The sequence below is a fragment of the Alexandromys fortis genome, unplaced genomic scaffold, assembly GCF_014885135.2.
Source record: "Alexandromys fortis isolate MF-2015 unplaced genomic scaffold, M_Fortis_MF-2015_v1.1 scaffold_175, whole genome shotgun sequence".
NCBI lineage: Eukaryota > Metazoa > Chordata > Mammalia > Rodentia > Cricetidae > Alexandromys > Alexandromys fortis.
In genome coordinates, this window is record NW_026068065.1 from 1,140,884 (window position 1) to 1,160,735 (window position 19,852).

The following is a 19,852-nucleotide window of genomic DNA, read 5'->3' on the forward strand; positions in this document are numbered from 1 at the left end:
GGGGGACGGGGGGTGTTCACAGCTACTTCTGACTCCAGGTGTGGGTGTGTGTGGTTGTGTGTGCGTGTGATTCTATGAGGGGGGCATTCACAGCTGCTTCTAACACCAGCTTCAGGGACGTCTGGGGCCTCTAGACTCTGCAGACACCTGCCCTCACCGTGAGAATGTGCCTGTGTGTTCACGTGTACAGATACATTAAAAACCCAAAGAAATCTTTTTAAAGCACAAGCCTATGTAGAAATCTTACAGTTTTAGTGAAGAGTTTTTTTTTTTTTACTTTGGTTTCTATTATAGAAAAATGAGAAGCCTTCTTACAGCTTCACGTCAGAAATTTACCTTTGTCCCAGCAGTCACATTTATTATTACACATTTGTAGTGAAATACAACTCACTCACTCACTCACGTTTCCCCGGAGTAGCACAAGTGTCTGGCACATTAGTCTGAATTCAACTGTTGGGGAGAAGACACATGGAGTGAGTTAGCCCGTCATCCAGAATCTCGACGACATTCCTTCATTTCAGAACTGTCACTCCAGACCAAAGTCAGACGTTCACACTGTCCTCTGGGCCAGTGGAGGCCAAGAGGCACCAGTAGGGTGGTCTACCCCGGCAGTTGGTTAGATGTCCATTGTTTGTCGAGAACGTACGAACAATAATAAAACTGGCTGCAAGTCTGTCTGCTCTGTGCTATTATCAAGACCTGCTGCTTTGGGATAATTTCATGTCCACATCCTTTTCTGCAGGGGCAGTTGGCTCCCTCTGTCTGCACCCCCACCATTAACTCATCTGGTTCCCCAAACTGAGCAGATATAGAATAAGGCACAGGAAGCAATATACGAGATTCTAAGGAGTCTTAAAATGAATCTACACGTAAGATTATAGAGCTGCATGGAGTCTACCTGACGTTGTTCACGAGATGCCAGGGGACAGTGAGAGGGAGCATTTTTGGACAGTGTTTACCAGACAGTGGTGAAGGCAGTGATGGGAGACCCAACCCTGATGTGCCCTCTTCAAAATTTCACCCTTGTTGGGGACATGGAAGTCAAGTTAAGAGACGTGGTTGGAGAGGTGAAAGAAGGCATTCACCAGGAAGTTAAATAAAAGCTCTCCGATTATAAACCAGGAGGCAAACATAGACAAACATGAAATTTTGCTAGTGGCAGCTAGTCCCCTTACCTCTCAACCCTCATCCTTTAGGGTGAGACCCCTCTCGGGGGCCACATCTACCAAGCATTGCATAGTGGCTCAGTATCCCTTCGATGCCTGGAGATGTCCTCCTTAGCCCAGCAGTTCTTGGCTCTACTTTTACATTGCTGACATCTGAGAGCTTCTTATTATTTGGTTTTGTTTTTATGAATTCACATACACACCCACACGAACTACACTCTGAACCCTACACTGGACCAATTAAATTAGATTTGTGGAAAGTAGAAGATAAGAAATAGGAACCAATATGTTAGCAAACAAACAGGAAGCAACCCAGCCAAGATGGTTCTAATATAAAACCAGGGTAGAGGGTTACTGACTAGTTGAATGTACTTAATTCCACTTAGGAACAATTTAAAATTTCATTTTAAGACTTCATAATGCAAGGGGGTCACTGGGGAGAGGTGTGTGTCAGTGCACGCGTGCTAACGGATGTAAGGGTGATGGCTCTAGATCTCCATCCTATGCCATAGGTGGAAACCCAGGAAACGGCTGAACAGTGGGATCATTTCTTGTCTTTTTCATATCGCTTATTTATTTGCATGTATGCACACACATGTGCCGGTGCCTTGCAATAGTACATGTGTGATGTGTGCAGGTCAGAGGACAACCTGGGAGTCAGCTCTCTCCACCCACCATGTGGGTGCCGGGGATTGAATCAGGTCTCCAGGTTTAGCCATAAGTGCCTTGTCCACTGATCCATCTCCGTGGTCCTGAAGGATAGGATTTCTTGGACTCTGGAGTCAGCCTGAGTGTCTGAGAGAGCTATGGGGGTGAACACAATGGATCAACGGAAAGACAAGTTTCTGGCTTCTCCTTATTTCCCAGTGTCCCCAGTTTTCTCTATTCTCTTCTGTTGCTACTTAACAAAACCCCCTGATGATAAGGCTTGATATGAAACTATAAAGAACACACTCAAATCTTAGATAACAAGGACACTTGTCCCCTAAACACATAAAAAGTATTGTGAGCACCTTGCATGTAAGTGGAATGAATATATTTTTGCCATTTATGTTGAAAATATCCCTAGGCATCTGGTGTATATGAATGTGTATACATAGTACATGCATAATAAACATATTCCACCTTATGAATATTTATACACAAGATACATATATATTGAATATAGACATAAATATGTAAATAGTAGCCCTTGTAAACGATATGCAAATTGTGCTTCTGAGCATATGTATCACAGTATATCAGGAATATAATAAATCCACCACCAAGCAAGACATATTTTGAGGTGGTATTTTCTTGAGCTGTTTATGATAGGATCTAGTTACTATCCAGGCAGGTGTTATTTTTCATCCGTGAGAAGTAAGTCACTGGTCATGGCAGCGTTACTTGAAACAATTGTGGTTCCTTTCCTTCAGAGGTCTGTTCTCCACACAGTAACTTATAATTTCGCTAGAAAGAAGCTAATATTGCTGCCACCCATTGGCGTCTCAACTCCTTCCAGCTGCCCTTGGTCTGCGTACTCACCGCTGCCCCGTCTGCTGGGGTTTAAGCTGGACCCCCCTTTGAGTTCCATCAGCCTGCACTGTGATGTCCCTGCAGAGGCGTTCAGATGCACTGGGGAGGAGCATCATTGGTCTCAGCAGACTGTGTCGCCACAGGACACAATGCTCACTTCTTTCTCCATCACTTACGGCCTATCCTAGGACACATCTTAGTTTAGCTCTGGTTTTTCTGGAGGAATAACAGCGTAATGAAAGACAGCCAGTTGCAGAGAGGGTCATCAAAGCTATCTCAGAACTGAAACCCAAACAGAGCAGTCTCTTTCCACACAGCCTTGCTATAAGCCAACCAGCCATTCCTGGCCCTGTCATTCCATTTCTCAGCTCCTTCTAGAACCCTCAAGAAGAGTAGCAGAAGCGTTTATTCAATACAAGCTATACAATTCTCAAAAGTGCCGAGTATGGATTCCTTTTTAAGTGACAGCCTAGAGAACAGCTGGGAGCTCCAAGTGACACTTGTCGGGTCCGGTTTTGCCCTGTCAGAGCAATACTATGCAGGCCTTGTCATGGCTGTGTTCCCCCCACCCCCACCCCCCATATATCACAACAGGTAGTTCTCAGCTGTTCCCTTGGTGCCAGACATACATTTTATCTAAAGAGACAGCAGACAGAACTACCTGCTGCTTCCTGCGCGGCTCTCCCTGTGTTTCTCTCCTTTCTCCTACCTCACTGGGGCCTTTAAAACTCAGCTGGCAGGGAGCCAGGAGCTCATCATTTTAATGCAGTGCAAAATGGAATATGCATAATTATATGCAAGCCATATGTGAGGGAGGCAAGCTCAGCTGTGGATTTTAGGGGGCCAGGAGAGAGAGAGAGAGAGAGAGAGAGAGAGAGAGAGAGAGAGAGAGAGAGAGAGGCTAAGAGGAGATGCGAGCCGCAGAGTGCAAGTGTCACCCAATGAATGGATTAATGAGTGTGCTTCGGACATGCCCCTTTCACCCACCTCCTCCTCACGCCAGCTCGAAATCAGAAACCAATGGCGATTAGGAAGAGAGAATGCGGACCACAATTGGTGTTACTGATGGATAATAATGTGAATGCCTCTATTGAAATGGCAGCTTTTTTTTTTTTTAATTGACAGCGTAGATCAAAATAACCAGGAACTTTTAACACAGCTTCTGAATTAGATCTATTTTTATTTTTTTTACTGCATTTGATTGAAGAATCATTGTTCTTATGAGACCACCAATCCTTTAGGATCTTTATTTAAAAATCGAGGGGAATCAATTTATTTCTAATAGTATTACAGTTCAAAATATAACTATGCAAATATTGCTTTTCTTTATGGCCTTGCTATTAGAGTTTCTTAAAAGTGCATTATCTAGAGATTGCTTAAGCATGCCAAAAAGTTTAAACACGTGTGTATGTCGTAAAATCCTGATTGTGCAGCGAGCCATGCCGCTGTGTCACTGACAGACACGCAAGGAGTGGAGATCTCCAACAAAGCTCGCTGATTTGGGTTTGCTGTGTATCATTAGAACTGTTACACCACGACAGATTTGCATGTTCAAACTAAACGATATATAAAGAAAAACAAAACTCAAATTTTGATATCTAAAAGGCATACTGCGTATTTAAACAAACTTCTTGATGATGTTGTTATTTCTGGATTCCCGTTTGTTTAATGATCTGAGCTGTTATGCTTTTAGCTTTTTTTTTTCTTCCATTATTTGTAAGTCCCTAAATAGGCCATTATATTTCCCTTCAGGCTAGAGATGAAGATGGACGTGCTGAAACTTTCCCCCAGCAGCACTATGCTAAGGAAACTCCAAGGCTTGCCTTCAAGAATAACTGCGAACTACTTGTAAGAATAACATACTTACAACAAGTCTAGAATGTTACGTTAGCACAGTGAAACAGTTTTTGCGAGGGTTTGTTCATGATTACATAATTTATGAAATATTATATTTTTCTGTGTAGAGTTCTAAGTGCTAATTCTGATATCACTGCATATTAATTATAAGATCGCAAGTTGTTGCAAATCTTTTATATCTGATTGTAGAGCTTGGATGGCCCTGTCTTTATTAGCTTGGTTTGCATTGTAGATTATAAGCAGTCACTTGGAGAATGGCTAGTAAAGTTAAAAATATAACTTGGATACATGGAGCTTGGAGAAAACCCCACCCCACCCCTCCCTCCCTCCTCCGCCCTAAATGTGCGCTATTGTAGCAGACAGCGGTTGCTGGGTTTGCTTCTGATAGGAAAGATAGTCCATTTGACACACAGCACTCCCTGTAGGATTCAAGTCTTCCTCCACTCTCTTGCCAAACTCCACAGTCTCTCCCCTGCAGAAGGAGTCAATAGTCACCGGGTGGGGGATGTTTACTGTCGAGAGAGAGGGGACATCAGCTGTGATGAAACTCGGTCCCAACGCAAGGTTAATTTGCTGTTCATTTTAGTATTTACAGTGAGACAAGATGAAAAGCAAGCAGGAATGCCTATTATATTTCTATTAAATGAATCTGTTGGGACCTAACATTCTTGATTAGCTTTTGCAAACGAGTGCTCGGCAATGCACTTTGTGTTTACCTAAAGTAAACAGAGAATGAATTGTCATTTATTAGAGCATCAGACCCCGCTTTGGAAAATGGAGCTTTATGAAGGCTCTAGCATGTTGCCCCTAAATGTTCTTTTCTTTTCAATCGCATTAAAGCCAAAAAACATTTGCTCCAACTAAATGGAAACAGGGAAAGAAGATGAAGATGCTCGGCTGTTACATTTCGAGGTAGTTTGAATCCTATTTGGATTTTTGACCAAATACAGTAGAGCTTTGCCAGGTCTCTGCATAAGGAATTCCCACGTGTAACAGCCTTTGGATTTGGCTCTGACACCAACTGTTCATTAGAAAGCAAGTGGCCAGAGAGCAGGAGAAGACTGAAACATACAGGCCATCCCCACTGCAGCGGCAGCGGCTGTAAGTTGACAGCGAGGACCTCCTCCAAGCAGCCAGCAGGCAGTCACAATAGCACCACCCAGCTGTGTGTGCAGTGCCCTTGACCAACCAACCTGCAGGCAGACTCGCTGCTTCTAAATGCAACTGTTCACATGAACATTTAACTCACCTGATATTTTATTTGAGGGCTCTTAAACACTCAGGTCTGCTATAGCATTACCTACTCTGCAGGAAGCCCTTTCCACGTGGTTCTTTATGCTGTATTAGTAACTGGTCATCCCATGCCTGGGGGGAGGAGGGAGGGCTTTTATGATGTTTTGGTATCTGAATGCTTTCAGGGGTGGCTTACTTCTTTCGACAAAGACTGTGAAGACCTATATACCACACTTAATTCCCCCTATGTATTGGGAAGGTAAATGTACTTGAGTATATACTGGAGGATTTTTTTTATATATATTATGTGAACATCGTCTCCAGATACCTTTAGAGAAAATAGATGCTTTGTGATTGCCTGGCTCACAGCAGTGCTGTGTTGGCAGGAGTTTGAGAGGTTTGGGACAATCTTCATTGCAGTGTGGTTGCCATTAGAAAGGCTTTGTTTTGTTCAGTAGACTTCCCTGAGATTAAAAAAGAATAAGAAAGTAAAAAACAAATAAGCTTATTTCTCTAAGGAGAAATTTAAAAAAACACACACATATATATAAATTGCCAGCTGCAAGAAAAGTAATGTGTTTGGCTATTGTGAACTGAGAAGTTAACGTTTCTTTACAAAAGAACTGCTCATTCTTCGGAGAGAAATGGGAGATCCTTGGAGGTTTCTTACTACAGTTTGGAGCAGATTTGTAAGGAATCTGGCAGGGAGGATTGCAAACTCTACTCCAAAGTGCCTTTTTAGCTTAAGGGTGGTTCTGGCATCTTCATCCATGGCTAGCTGCAGCCCCAGCAGCAGCCGGCTTGGAGAGTAAGCAAAGTGCCGAGGGCACAGAGGTCTTTGGAGTTCCCAGGTGACCAGAAGCTCACAGCTGGAAGGCTTGTCCTCTGGGCCACAGGAACTGACAGAAAAGGGCCAAGACCAGGAAGACAGGACATTGGTTCTGTATTATTGATGGCAGGATGTCTCTGTACCCCTCCTCTAGCTCACACTTCTTGGAAGAGGCAGGAATATTGAATAACTTACAAAAAAGCAAAGTAAAATCAATGCCTGGAATACACAAGTGTGTGTAATCAGAAGGCACCAACAAAGACAGCACTGGCTGTTGTAGAGGCTGCCATGCAAATGGAGCGTTCCTGTAGGGTATTGATTTTTCCATTTAGATCCCAAACGATGATGTGTGCCTTCACACTAATGTACTGTTCACACGACTAGATATTTAGCTTGGTGGCCAAGATTCTTTCTTTGGTGGTAACATAGTGGTTTCCTCACGGCTTTTAAGTTAATTTAGAAAATGCAAGGCTGTAAAGACCAATAATTAGATAAATAAGTCCTATGTGATGGGCTACAGTTCAGTTTGGCCACCTAGCTCTTCATAGCCAGGGGTGTGTGTGTGTGTGTGTGTGTGTGTGTGTAAGAAATTGCTTGGCTACATGGTCAATATGACCAAAGAAGACAACTTTCAGTAAAAGAAAGTATAGGTGATTTGTGTCATCTCAATGCTAACAGCAACATAGCATTCAAGAACTAAGGAAGGAGAATGGTTCGAGCTGGCCAAGGCGACCAGCGCTTGTACCAAATTCCAACTCCATTGTCAGTCCCTTTATGGTCATTAAGTTTCTCCCCGGAGAAATAAGCTGGGGGCTGCAAGGTTTCTCACCTCCCTAATGAAATGCTCATTCAGACACTGGACTGTAGGAGCTATGGTAGAAAATCCTTAAGGGATTTTGACTTCATACTTTCTCATTAGCCAGTTTTTCTGTTCACAAGAACAGACTGGGAATAAAATTGTGCCCAGGAAGGGAAAGACCTACAATGAAAGGAAGTTGTTGAAAGGTTTCGAGAAAAAATTGAGGATGACATCCCAATTTGTGTGTGCATGTGTGTTTGTGTGTGTGTATCCATCTTTGCATATGTGTATATCTATCTTAGTGTGTGTATCCATCTTGGTGTGTGTGTGTGTGTATGTCTGTGTGAGTATGTGTCCATCTTGGTGTGTGTGTGTGTTTGTATCCATCTTGGGGGGTGTGTGTCCATTTTGGTGTATGTGTGTGTGTGTTTGTATCTATCTTGGGGGTGTGTGTGTGTATGTATCCATCTTGGGTGTGTGTGTGTGTGTATGTATCCATCTTGGAGTGTATGTATCTATCTTTGGGTTTGTGTGTACGTGTGTGTATTTATCTTGGGGTATGTGTGTATGTGTATGTATCCATCTTGGTGTGTGTGTGTATCTATTTTGAGGTGTGTGTGTATCTATCTTGGGGTGTGTGTGTATACGTGTATGTATCCATCTTGGTGTGTGTGTGTGTGTATCTATCTTGGGTGTGTGTGTGTGCATGTGTATCCATCTTGGTATGTGTGTGTGCCTGTTTAGGCCAGGCTATTGGCCAGTGAGTCTCCGGGATTCCCTGTCTCTCCAGAGCTGGAATTACAGGTTAGAAAGTGAGCAACTGTAGGAAGCCCTGAGAAGGACCAAAGAGAGGAAATGCAGGGTAAAATAAGCTCGTCCGACCTGACTTCAGCTTCTGTAATCATCGCCCAGAGCTTGAATCTCTATGGCTACCTCCGGCTGGAAGGGTGAGGACTGTGAAGAAGAAGAGGGAGGAAACCCACAGCTGGGAGGCAAAATAAAAATAGCATGGGAAAGAGTTCTTTCTGGTCACTTACAATGCCAGTGAAGGGAGATGAAAACTATTTTAGTGTTGTGGCCTCACGAGCAGACATGATGCGGAGGAGAGTGCTTAGTTGATTGCTCCAGCTCGGTTCCTTCTGGAGGCAGGCAGGTGGATACGTCATCCTCCCGCTTCAGGACGTGTCAGTGCAGCGTTCAGCTCACAACTATCTTCCATGCATTCATGCATTGTCCATTGTTCCATGCAGAGAGAGGCATGGACAGGGCAAAGATACTGTCCCTGCCCAGAAGGAGTGCACAGTTCAGCAGAACCAGCATACCCAGAATGGTAGCCATTAAGTTATGGGTTCTCCGATAAGATGGTCAAGTTTGCCCCACAGATCCAAAGGCATAAGATACATATGTCGTCACAGTGGACTCAGGTTTTTATCTCTTGGGCCTCTCTGAGTTTACCATCTTCATCTGAAAAGTCTCGGGGGATATTGTAAAGACGACATGATGGTATATTTAAGGTACCTGTTGTCAGTACAGGTTAGCTACGCAATTGTGATCCTTATGGTCATTGTGGTGGTAGCCATTGCATGGTAAGCCATGCCCTGGGAAAGTACTAGGAAGGTTCCGGTGTGTGAAAGAGGGTGAAATTCTTGTCTCATGTAGCCAGTGTGCTGCATGGAAGATGCTTTTGCTCTGGGCCTTGCTACAGGTGGGGGTTGATTATAGGAATTGGTGTGGAAGGGAAGGGGGTATAGCGAGCGGCAGGAAGGCAGGATGGTAGGGAAGTGCAGGCCATGTGCCCTGTAGCTGGGTAGCATCTCAGTTGGCCAAGTTTTGAGAACCTGAAGACTAAGGAGAAGGTAGGTGGGCAAGTCTGTGAGGAGTCCTCATCCCTGACCCATTCTGTGGGTTCCTAGTGTTTCTACAGATTAAAAATTACTACAGACAGTTTCTCCTGTTCAGAAGTATATGAACTATCATGTGCCCCATGTGCTCTTCCCAAGTTCAAACAGTCATCAGCTAGAGGCTACTCTTGCTCACTTGTCCCTTTTCTCTTGAAATTCCATTATTACTATTATTATTGTTATTATTATTATTATTATGTTTTATTTGAAATAGAATTACATTGCTTTCCTTCTCCCACTCCTCCCTCTAGCCCTTCCCACGTATCCCCTCCAACTTCTCCCATGGTTCGCCTTAAGTTGAGAATCTCTTTTTCTTTGATTATTGTTGTTATAAACACATAGCATAGAACATACACACACACACATGCACGCACGCACGAAACCTGCTGTCTCTATGTTTGTTGTTTGTGTATGTATGGTTTCAGAGCTGACTACTGTCCCTCTGCGTTGGACAACAATAAGGTGCCCACCCCTGAGAGGCTAGCTCTCCTCCTCCTGGCAGTCACTGGTTTCCTGTGGCTCTTTGTCTAAGGCTGGAGCACTGTGAAAACTTCCCCCTTCCGCATTAAAACATCCATTCTATAACCCCTCTTCCAATCTTGTTGGTGCAGCCACTTCTAGGAGCGCCTGTTTCACGGTGAACTTCTTGGAATTCTGGCTCTTTTGACCTTTCTACCTCCTCTTCCTCAATGATCTCCAAGCTTTAGATTCAGGAGCTGGGATGTAGATGATTACGTTGGGGCTGGGCTCTTCACAATCCCCTGGCCTTTGCCTCTGGTTTCCTATGATGCTCTTCCCTTGCTGCACAAAGAGGCTTCTTTGATGAGGAGTGGTGGCTGCACTGACGTGTGGGTATAAGGATAAGACAGAGAATGTAGGAAGGAATTCTGCTCATCTACCAAGTGGAGGCAGTAGACTCTTTTCTAAGGCCCACGACCGCACTAGCCCAGAGAAACTGGTTTAGGATGGTAATGCTAGGCATGGCTTCCCGCCTGTTGAGAGGCTCACGTCCAACTAGACCGTTGTTGGTTACTGCAGACACATGAGTGCCACTTATTACGGCTTTACAGGTGTCCTGCCATGCTGATCTCTGTCGCGGTTCATAGGTGATCAGCTGGGTAGGACTGTTAGTCACTTCCCTCCCTTCACAGCTCATGTAGTATCTTCTATGACTGCCAGACCACAGCAAAGGGACTTTCAGGTCAGATCTAGCACAGTTCATCCAAGTCCTATGTGCTAAGTGCGCCATGTCTTTGGAAATTGGGACTCACTTAGAGGCAGCTTAGAGCTGCACTGATAGTTCCTTTGGTTTGAGAGTCACCTGGCCTACCCTGACCAACTGCTCAGAAGGAAGCTTCTTGTGCCTGGTACAGCGGTTGTGTTAGTCTATGGTTCTTGTAGAAAGCATTGTCAGCCTAAGTGGCTTAACTTTCTTCAGGGTGTGTGTGTGTGTGTGTGTGTGTGTGTGTGTGTGTGTACGTGAGTATATGTGTACACTTGTATGCACTGTGTATAATTTTAAGTAGATATAAACTAATACAATTCTCCGAAGCTTTATCAAACAGCATTGGTGTTTGTCCCTTGTCCCTCCTCCTTCTATATTGACTCCCCTCCCTCCCCTTTGGTTGAAGCCCTCCTTCCATTTTCCACGTTGTATTGCCTGCATCCTGCTAGCTGCCCCACCAACCCTGCCTGTGGTCTCTGGTTTCTGTGGTTACTCAGTGTTGTATATTCACATCTGAGGATTTGGAGCAGAGATCGGCAGATGAGAGGGAACATTGGATGTTTGTTTGTCTTCCTGGGCCCGCGTTACCTCATTCATTATAATCTCTGCTAGGCCCATCTATTTACCTGCAGATGTCATAATTTCATTTTTCTCTACAGCCGAATTGTATTCCATTGGGTACATATATTGCCTTTTCATTATCCATTTATCTGTCAAAGGACATTTAGGTTGTTTCCATTTCCTAGCTCTCGTGACTAGGGCAGCAATGAACACGACTGAGCAAAAGCCTGTGCGGTAGGAAGCTGAGTCCTTGCGCATGTGCAAAGCAGTGTATAGCTGGGTCATATGGCAGGCTTATTTTTATTTTTAATTTTTTTTTCTGTGCATTCTTCATATTGGTTTCCAGATGACGGCCCCGATTTGCATCCTCACGAACAGGGAGTGAGTTTTTCTTTCTCCACACCTGGCCGGGATTGTTGTCATTTGTTCTGTTGATCTTATCCATTCTGACTGGGCTGAGACGAAGTCTCAAAATTGTCTTAATGTGTGTTTCCCTAATTGCTAAGGATGATGGGCAGGCACTTCCTGGGGTGTTTCTTAGCCATGTTTATTTCTCCTATACAGAATCCTGTTTTGGTCCCTAGCCCATTCTTAACCAGCTGCTCCCCTGGAGGGTAACGAAGCGTGTGTTCTCTCTTTTTCGGTGGAGAGGTTTTGTTTGTCTGTTTTTGGTAAAGGTTTTGGTGTATACCTTCCCCAGTTGGGAATGCTGCATTGATGCCAATTAAGAGGGGGATTGGAGCTTTGGAGCTAGTCACATAAGACAAACGGCCCTCACTTGTGCTCTGGGTTCCCTCCTGCCCAGTATAGCGTTGTACATCTTGGGTTATCCGACCACGTTTTCAAAGCCCCAAAGATGAAGTGATATACCTCAGTTCCGGGAATGGCTTGCATCTTTGCTCTCATGCCTCTGCTTCTACATGCATCTGTTTTAAAATAAGACTGACTTTCTTTGAACCCAGTGCACCAACACCTGCCAGCTCCATCGTAACAAAGAGGGAGAGCTGGAAGGCTATCAAGTGTTGGGTTTGCTGTGCCACGGCTAGAACCACTGTATCACAGACGCGCAATAGGAGCCTTCATAGTATGACAGCCACTGCCGCCTTTCGTTTGGAACGTAATCACCTTTCAGAAAAGTTCCAGGTGACCAAAGTCCTTCTCCCCATGCCTGTTCTAACCGAAGCCGCGTGTGACCCCACTCGGTTCACACGGACAGATGGTTGCTTTGACGTGGCAGCTGAGCTACACAAGCTCTAAAAATGGGTTCACGTGACACACCTGAACTCCCACGGAAGCAAATCAAACACTGTAGGGCATAACCACGCATCACATACTGTGTGTCAGCTTCCCACAAGAGTGACAGCGAGAGCCCGAAAGGGTAGAATGGCCCAGGACATGGCAGGGGCTGACTGATTGCTGTCTGGGGAGAACTGGCCTATCTCACCGTCTTTCTACCCATCTTCCCGATCCTTCAACTCTTCAACTACTCCTGTGTTCCCATAGAATTCTGAACTGTCTTTCAGACAAATAAAAGACCTTCTGGAAATGAAAGCAGTGGTCTTAAACTAAGCAAGATATGGTTCTGACAAGGGTGGACCATGCTCTTTGGCGAGGCTATCTCTTGATTCTACACATACTGAACGGGTGGCTGCTGTATTTCCTGTTTCATCGGCATGTTCCTCTGCCGCCACCTGAGTGGCAGCCCTACTTTGTTCTCTGACTTTGTCAAAAAGGCTCTGGGCTCCACTTTCTGCCATGGTCTTGTGGTTCAGAATCTCTCTTGTTTCCTTATTGTATAAAGACCCTCCAGAGCGCATTGGGCCTTCTCCTCTCTCCTCCCAACTGTATAAACCACATCCTAAGTCTGCTTTTAGTTCTTTTTATTTGGAGAGGAAGCAACCTAGGAACAGGCTAGAGTTGCCAGCTCCTGCCTTCATCCTGAGGCTTTGTGGGATGTAGAAGCCTTGATTTGATCTGAGGCCCTGGATGTCTCTTGCAAGGCTTGGAGAAAACTTTGTCTTTCTAGTTTTAGGGCAGCTGAATGGGAAGGTTTGAAGTAGAGTGGTTAGTTTTCCACGTTGGCTTCTCACATGGCACATGCAGACGTTCTGGGAGCCAGAGAGACAGAAGTGAGGCCATGTGTTCTCTAAGGGAGACGCTGTGGTTTGGCAGGTGAGCGCAGGAGTCTGTGCCTTCTCTGCCAGATCAGTGACACCGGCAAAGTTCCCATCCCAGGTCCCTGAGGGTAAAGAAAACACCCCACGCTTCATAGGGAGACCTGAAAACCAAAAAAGATAGTGTATAGGAAGGACTTAGTGTGCCTGCACATAGTAGGAGCCTTGTGTCCCATAAAACAGAACTGGAAGGATGCCAAGGTCTAAAGAAAGCCTTGGGGCAAATTCTAGAACTGCTACACCCTCCTCTCAAGCCTCTTCCCACCTGTTTTAGAGAATAAATTAAAAAACCAAACATGGTATTTGGTTGTTGTTTTGGTTTTGAGACCACATTCTTGCCATCCTCCTGCCTCAGCTCTCTAGGTCCTGGCATTACAGACATGTATCATCTCACTGAACTTCCCAGTGCAGTAATTTAATTGCAGTAAAAGAACTTTGGGGAAACCCACACACCCATTCACTTGTCTGTCTGTGCCCAAGGAACTAGGAATGCCTGCTGCCTGGTAGTCCACGCTGCTGGTTGGTGAAGTACTTTAATGTTTGAATCCTGTTTTAGGAAGAGCCTAAAAATCAGTTTGGTGAATGGACTGTTGCCAGATTTAAGAATCTTTACTACTGTACTCGTGGGCTGTGTGGTTTTGGGAAATGATGTACTCTCTGATCTGGTGTCCTCCTGTAGATTGGGAGCGGTAGGTAGCAGCTCTCCACTGAGGCTGGTGTGGGGGGTGAGTGAGCGAATTTCTGTAAGGTGTTCAGACGTGTTTGGCAAATACTTGGTACTTACTCATGTCGTTATGATTGTGCTTAGTCTTACATTGCTTGCTTTGAAGCACATCTTAGATTCTTCCTTGTCCAAATTTTCAGGCAAATTTGATTTTTTGCTTATGCATACAGAAGCGACAGAACAAGGTGGGTTCAAAGTACACCGTGAAACTGATTCTTAGACTACACTTACACACACACACACACACACACACACACACACACACACACACACGGTCTACGTTACCCAAGACCTCTTGAACCTGCCAACCATCTAATAGCAGAAGTGTTGATCTTAGAATGCAAGTGAGTTGGGTGTGGTGAGCACAGCTGTAATCCCAGCACCGCGAGTCCAGGCAGGGCACTGTTAAAAGTTCAGAGCCAGCCTGGGCTATATAGTGAAATCCTATCTCAAAACAAAATAATTTTTTTAATTAAGAAAATAATGGTAAAGGGAAAATGTCATTTGTGCAGAGAAATATCTGTGTTAGCTATACTGTGCCTCCAGCAGTGGCAAGTAGACAAGAAGGCCTGTGTGGATAGCTCCAGTGAACAGCGCAGTACCAAGCCTTTAGAGAAATCTTCTACGTTTCCATTCTGACTTTGCTAAGCTGATCCTGTTTCGACTTTACAGACAAAGAAATTAAATTACAGGGGGATTTCCAGTGGGCAGAGTTGGGTTTGACCCACATCTCCTGACCACTCACCTCATCCTGAGTTCAGACCAGCGAGTACTCTGCCTCCACAGGGTCTTAAATCATCTTCTAGCCCCGTGCTAGAGGAGTCCAGTCTGTGATTGTGGGATGAAGGGGTCAAGTCTTCACAGCACGTCTATAGCAATGGGTCTTAGGTGTCCCCTGAGGCCAAGGAGGTCGAAGTTTGCAAATTCTCAGTGCATCATAAGGTGGGGAGCAGAGTCAAATCTCATTCATAGATAGATAGATAGATAGATAGATAGATAGATAGATAGATAGATTCTGTAGACTTGGGAGGTTAACAAAACTATAGAAAAATATTTTAACTTGGCATAAAATTTGAAAACCTGAGAATCATAGAACATATGTAAGTTCTAAGTTTCCTTTAAAAGATTTTTATTTTTACCACAAAGGTCACTACTTTTGCTAATCTATATACATGTCTATGTATGGGTATGTGCAGTGAGTGGAGCTGCCCTTAGCGTTCAGAAGAGCTTGTTGATTCTCTAGATCCGGAGTTATGGGCATTTGTGGGCCACCTGGTATGGCTGCTGGGAACCAAAGCTTGAGTCCGCTGCAAGAGCAGTGTGTGCCCTTCACGCTGGAGCCGTCTCCTCCGCCCGCTAAGGCCATTTTAGGCATTAACTACCATCATTTTAATTGCTAGAGCTCAACAATGACCTAAAATAACAGAGAATTTGCCTCTGACATTTTATAGGAAACTATAGATCATGTATCAAATAAAATAAGGAAATCAAGCAGGAAACCCTTTTCTCAATATAAAAGTACGCAACCAGCAAGAACTCAGTCAATCACATTTTGTCATAAAATTAGATTCTATTTAGAAGAAAAAGCTATTGAGAGCCTGTTGTGGGAAAGGAGAAAAACATATATACTCACTAGAGGTGAAAAAGATGGTGTCTGAATAATAAAGGAGACAAGAAACTGAGGACAGGGCCGTGGGGTGGTGAGAGCTGATGGACCAGGAAGAAGGAGCAGAAAGGACAAGGCTGTAAACGGGCAGACTCAGGAACAAGGGCCATTGAGATAATGTCGGACCACTGCGCTTGGCTTCTAGTATCTTCCCTGGCTGTGGGTTTATTTGTTTGTTTGTTTCACATCCTGCTGTTCTGGTCTGAAGCATCCTGATTTCATAAAGGCCCTCTTCCCTGCCCTACTGGCAGCCCCGGCTCCCCCTTGTATGGTTAAGTGTGCCCAGGAATAGAGCCACTTACCAGAAGCCATTTTCCTCCATTCTTCATGGGTGGCCCTGGCGGAGAACTCTGAGGCGGCAATGTTGTCTGTTATCTCTCTTGTTCACTTCCAGGCCTCCCGAGCTGTGATTGCCTTGTGCCTTCGTTTTTCTCCACCCCCCCCCACACCACTTTTTTGTGGATTCTAAGATTTTCCCCCCACTAAGATTTCAACAGCTCAAAACTGAGAGTCACATATTACAACTGAAGGCTGTCATTGTTTAACTGGCAGAGCTTTCTCCCTTGAGGTATTAACGTAATGGCATATCACCAGCCCGTGGTCTAGAGACTCAGTGAGCTGGGGCGCGACCACTCAGGAATAGTATTTGCCAAGTGAGTACCCGCACTAATCCACATTCCCGGGACTAGTCCCGAGGAAAATGCAATGCACAAAAGTTAGTTCTGGATTGTATCTGCTGAGGTGGAGTTGAGGGGGCGGGCGGCCTCCGATTACTCTGACCCAGCAAGGTTTTGCTGTACACTTTACCACAGTACGGCCCTTGCAAACGAAATGTTGAACCAGCTAAGCTGGCTTCAAACCAATAAGCAGTACTTTTGTCTTAATTACCCGAAAAATTGCTTATCAATCAATGCTTCATGAAGACGCTTTGGGGGGAGAAACGGGGTCCTCTTCCTCCATCTCTTTCAGGAGGAAAGGCTGTCGGTTGCCTCAGAACGACATGAAAAGCGCTCTGTGCACATTGGTACACTGCTCCCAGCATTCTTTAGAGACGTCCCCAGCCTACAGAAGAGACAAAGTGCACCTAACTGTGTTTCCTGCGTCCCAGAATGCTGATTGACACTTAGTTAGTGCCCGACACTGTGGTGGGTGAAGTCACCCGAGGCCCTTCACTGAGGAGCCCCTGGCGTTTTTGGTGTCCATTTCTCACGGTTTGGGTTCCTTTGAATGGAAAATTCAAATCTAAATTTGATTTTTACGCGGTTTGATAAATGTATCAGGCATTACCAGTGAGATAAATACTACTTTTGGATCAGAGAAATGTTTATATATTTACTAGATAGCTTAAAATTTGAAAATGAGCAACGGTGGTGCATAGATATGTTAAACATAAACTATAAAGGCGGATTTCTGTGTCCTGTGCAGAAACGAGGATGTGTATGAAGACAAATGAAAGCAAACGAAAGCATTATTCAAGTGTTTATGAGTCTGTGGCATTTAACTCATTTCAAACATTTATCTAGCATTTTTCTCAACTAATTTAATGTTTACATATGAATACATAAAAATAAATACCACGGAAAAATCAAGTTGTGATGAAATTTTATCTTCATTTTTTTTTCTTAGCCTTCGTGCATTTTGGTTTTTAAACAGTGTCTGACTGTCATCAAATCAGCCAAGTTGAAAATTGAGCTGCATCAATGGAGACAGTCAGTCCTGATAATTCAAGCCAAAAATACCCTCTCTCCAGGGATATAGTCTCCCCGGCTTATTTTCTCTGAATAATTTCTTATGTCTCTAATTTATTCTTTTGTATGTACTGCATAGAAATAGGATCTATTATGCAATTCAGTGTGTATAAAGGTTTGGAGCCCTTAGAAATCTGTATATTTAATGTTATGGACACATCTCAAAAGTAGAATTAATATAAGTCTAGGTGTGTGTGTGAGAGAGAGAGATTTGGAAGACATTTTTCTTTCAATGACATGTTTTTTGGACACCTACTATTGTCTCCGTGCAGTAGGCATAGATCAAACTATAAGTTTAAACTATACTTATATGAACAATATATTCCAGTGTGTTGTAAGTTTTCAGGGTACTTTGGGGATTAGACACTAGAAACACACACACGCACGCGCGCACGCACACACACACACACACACGATGAAGGGTCACATAATGAGGAAGAAATAATGATCTTGGTCTTTTTAAGAAAAGGTAGGCCTTCAGAAGAGATGAAACTGAGTTGCTCCTTGGAGGGATGGTGGCCAGGGAAGCGCATCCCTGAGAAGATGTAACAGCATGCATGTGGGAGAGGGGAGCAGGTGGACACTGGCCTGGTGTCATTCTGTGAGCGAGAGCAGAATTACCCTGGTAGGGCATTTTCAGAAGACAGAGAGCAAAGCAATCAGTTTTTATGTTTGTGTTTTAGGCTGTAGAGAACCTATATTAGCTATCCGAGCCAGGAAGTGCTCTTATGAAGGAATGTGTTCCCAGATTGAAAGAGGGATTGGGAAACTCCTAGAAGGCAGGCAGAACAGTCCGGGCGTACTGTGATGTGATGAAGACCAAGACTTCTCACAGATGGGAAGTGAGACCGAGACTCTGCAACTGACCGTCTAGAAGTCTTGACCGTCAAGTTCCTGCGACCATCTTAACAGGGACAGCTACAGAGACTTTTCTCAGGGCGGATTGTCTCTAAGTTTAAGTTTTTGAGCCTCAGTTCTACTTAAGTGACTAGATGTGTCCAGTGGGGAAAATATGACCAAAGCACAAGAAAGGAAGGGAGTTTAAAACTGTTTGAGATCCAGGGTGACTCTGGAGTAACCGTGTTTGTACTGTACAAACTAGCAAACGTGCCCCAATCTTGAAGGGCTTGAAGAAGGCTGCAGCCATCCCTTCCCTCCAGAGACTGCACCCAGGCCTCGAACACACAGATCCTGACTTCACGCTGGCTGGCTGTGGGGTTCCTGACTTTGGAGTGTTGGGAGGATCCGTGTTCCCACCTGTCAAAGGAATACTAACTGTACATGCTCTTTAGGGTTGCTCTAAAAGTTAGCTAAGGTAATACAGATGAAGTGTTTGTGTATAATGAATGGTCAGTAAAAGGAAAAATCCTTCTTTTATACTCAATGTTTGAAAGAAAGAAGGAAATAATGAATCAAATCCACAAATCCTTCAACATTTGTTTTTCAAGATGGCAAGAAAACATGGTGGGTACTGGGTGGGTGTCAAGGTGGCTTGGTCAGTTAAAGCAATGGCCGCCAAGCCTGATGCCCTGCATTAGATCCCCGGGACACATGCTGGTGGGAGAGTATCAGCTCCTCACAAACTGTCTTCTGATCTCCATGTCTCGTTTAAGCTCAGAAGTGACACACACCCTTGATCACGGTTCCCCCTCTTTAGTTTCTGTTTTACTTTTTGATATGGGGTCTCAGGTAACCCACACTGGCCTTGAACTTCGACTCCACTTCCACCCTGAATGCTGGGGTTGCAAACATGAGCTGCCACTCCTGCCCAGGACTCCTCTTTAAAAGAGTTGAGCTGCCCACATTCAGATGGCCATGGTCATGTTCAAGATTAAAACGAGCTGCAGGCCAATAGGGAACCTGTAAGAGCAGAAGATGTACAGAAAGCAAGACCTAATGTCTTTCCTCTGACCCGCCTTTTTTCTCTCTGAGCCTAGTAATGGACTTATTTAGTCTACTTTGATTTTTAGCTTTGTTATGCTCTCTAAAATTGTAAGGGTTTTGAGGGCTTTAATTATTTATTTTTTTAATCTCAGCCGGAAATAGACTACAGGTAAAGTCCCCTTGTCTTCTGCAGGGTGAATGTGCAAAAATAGGAAAAGTCAGAGACCTCACCAGGGTCTGTATGTTCGAGGCCTGGCTGCAGTCTCCAGAGGGAAGGGATGGCTGCATCTTGTAGATGAAGAATCTTCTTTAAGCATAGTTTAGATATGATGGGCTTCTCCAGGGACAATCAGGTCCTATTGCTCTGTACCTAGAAGGGTGACCTGCACATCGTGGAAGCATGAAACCCCAGCAGACGGCGAAAACAACTGAAATTTAGATTTTTTTTTTAAAGTGTGGTTGAATCTACCATTCAAACAAAAACGACTCAAATTCACGGGATTACATTTAAGTTTTCTTTTACAGAAAAGTGATGTTGAGAGGCTGCAGGTAGTTGAAGCTGGGTTTAGG

General features: G+C 44.3%; 1 protein-coding gene across 2 annotated transcripts in view; it reads left to right on the forward strand.

Moving 5' to 3' along the window:
• Positions 1-19,852, forward strand: part of Sobp (sine oculis binding protein homolog) — a 162,961-nt gene that overhangs the window by 94,732 nt on the left and 48,377 nt on the right. Inside the window, exon 5 of one of the 2 annotated variants that reach the window (XM_050120562.1) lies at positions 4,434-4,529. The exons of the other annotated variant lie outside the window; for it this stretch is intronic. Within the exon in view, the coding sequence (XP_049976519.1) occupies positions 4,434-4,529 (96 nt within the window). The remainder of the gene's footprint in view (positions 1-4,433; positions 4,530-19,852) is intronic. 2 annotated transcript variants of the gene reach the window in all.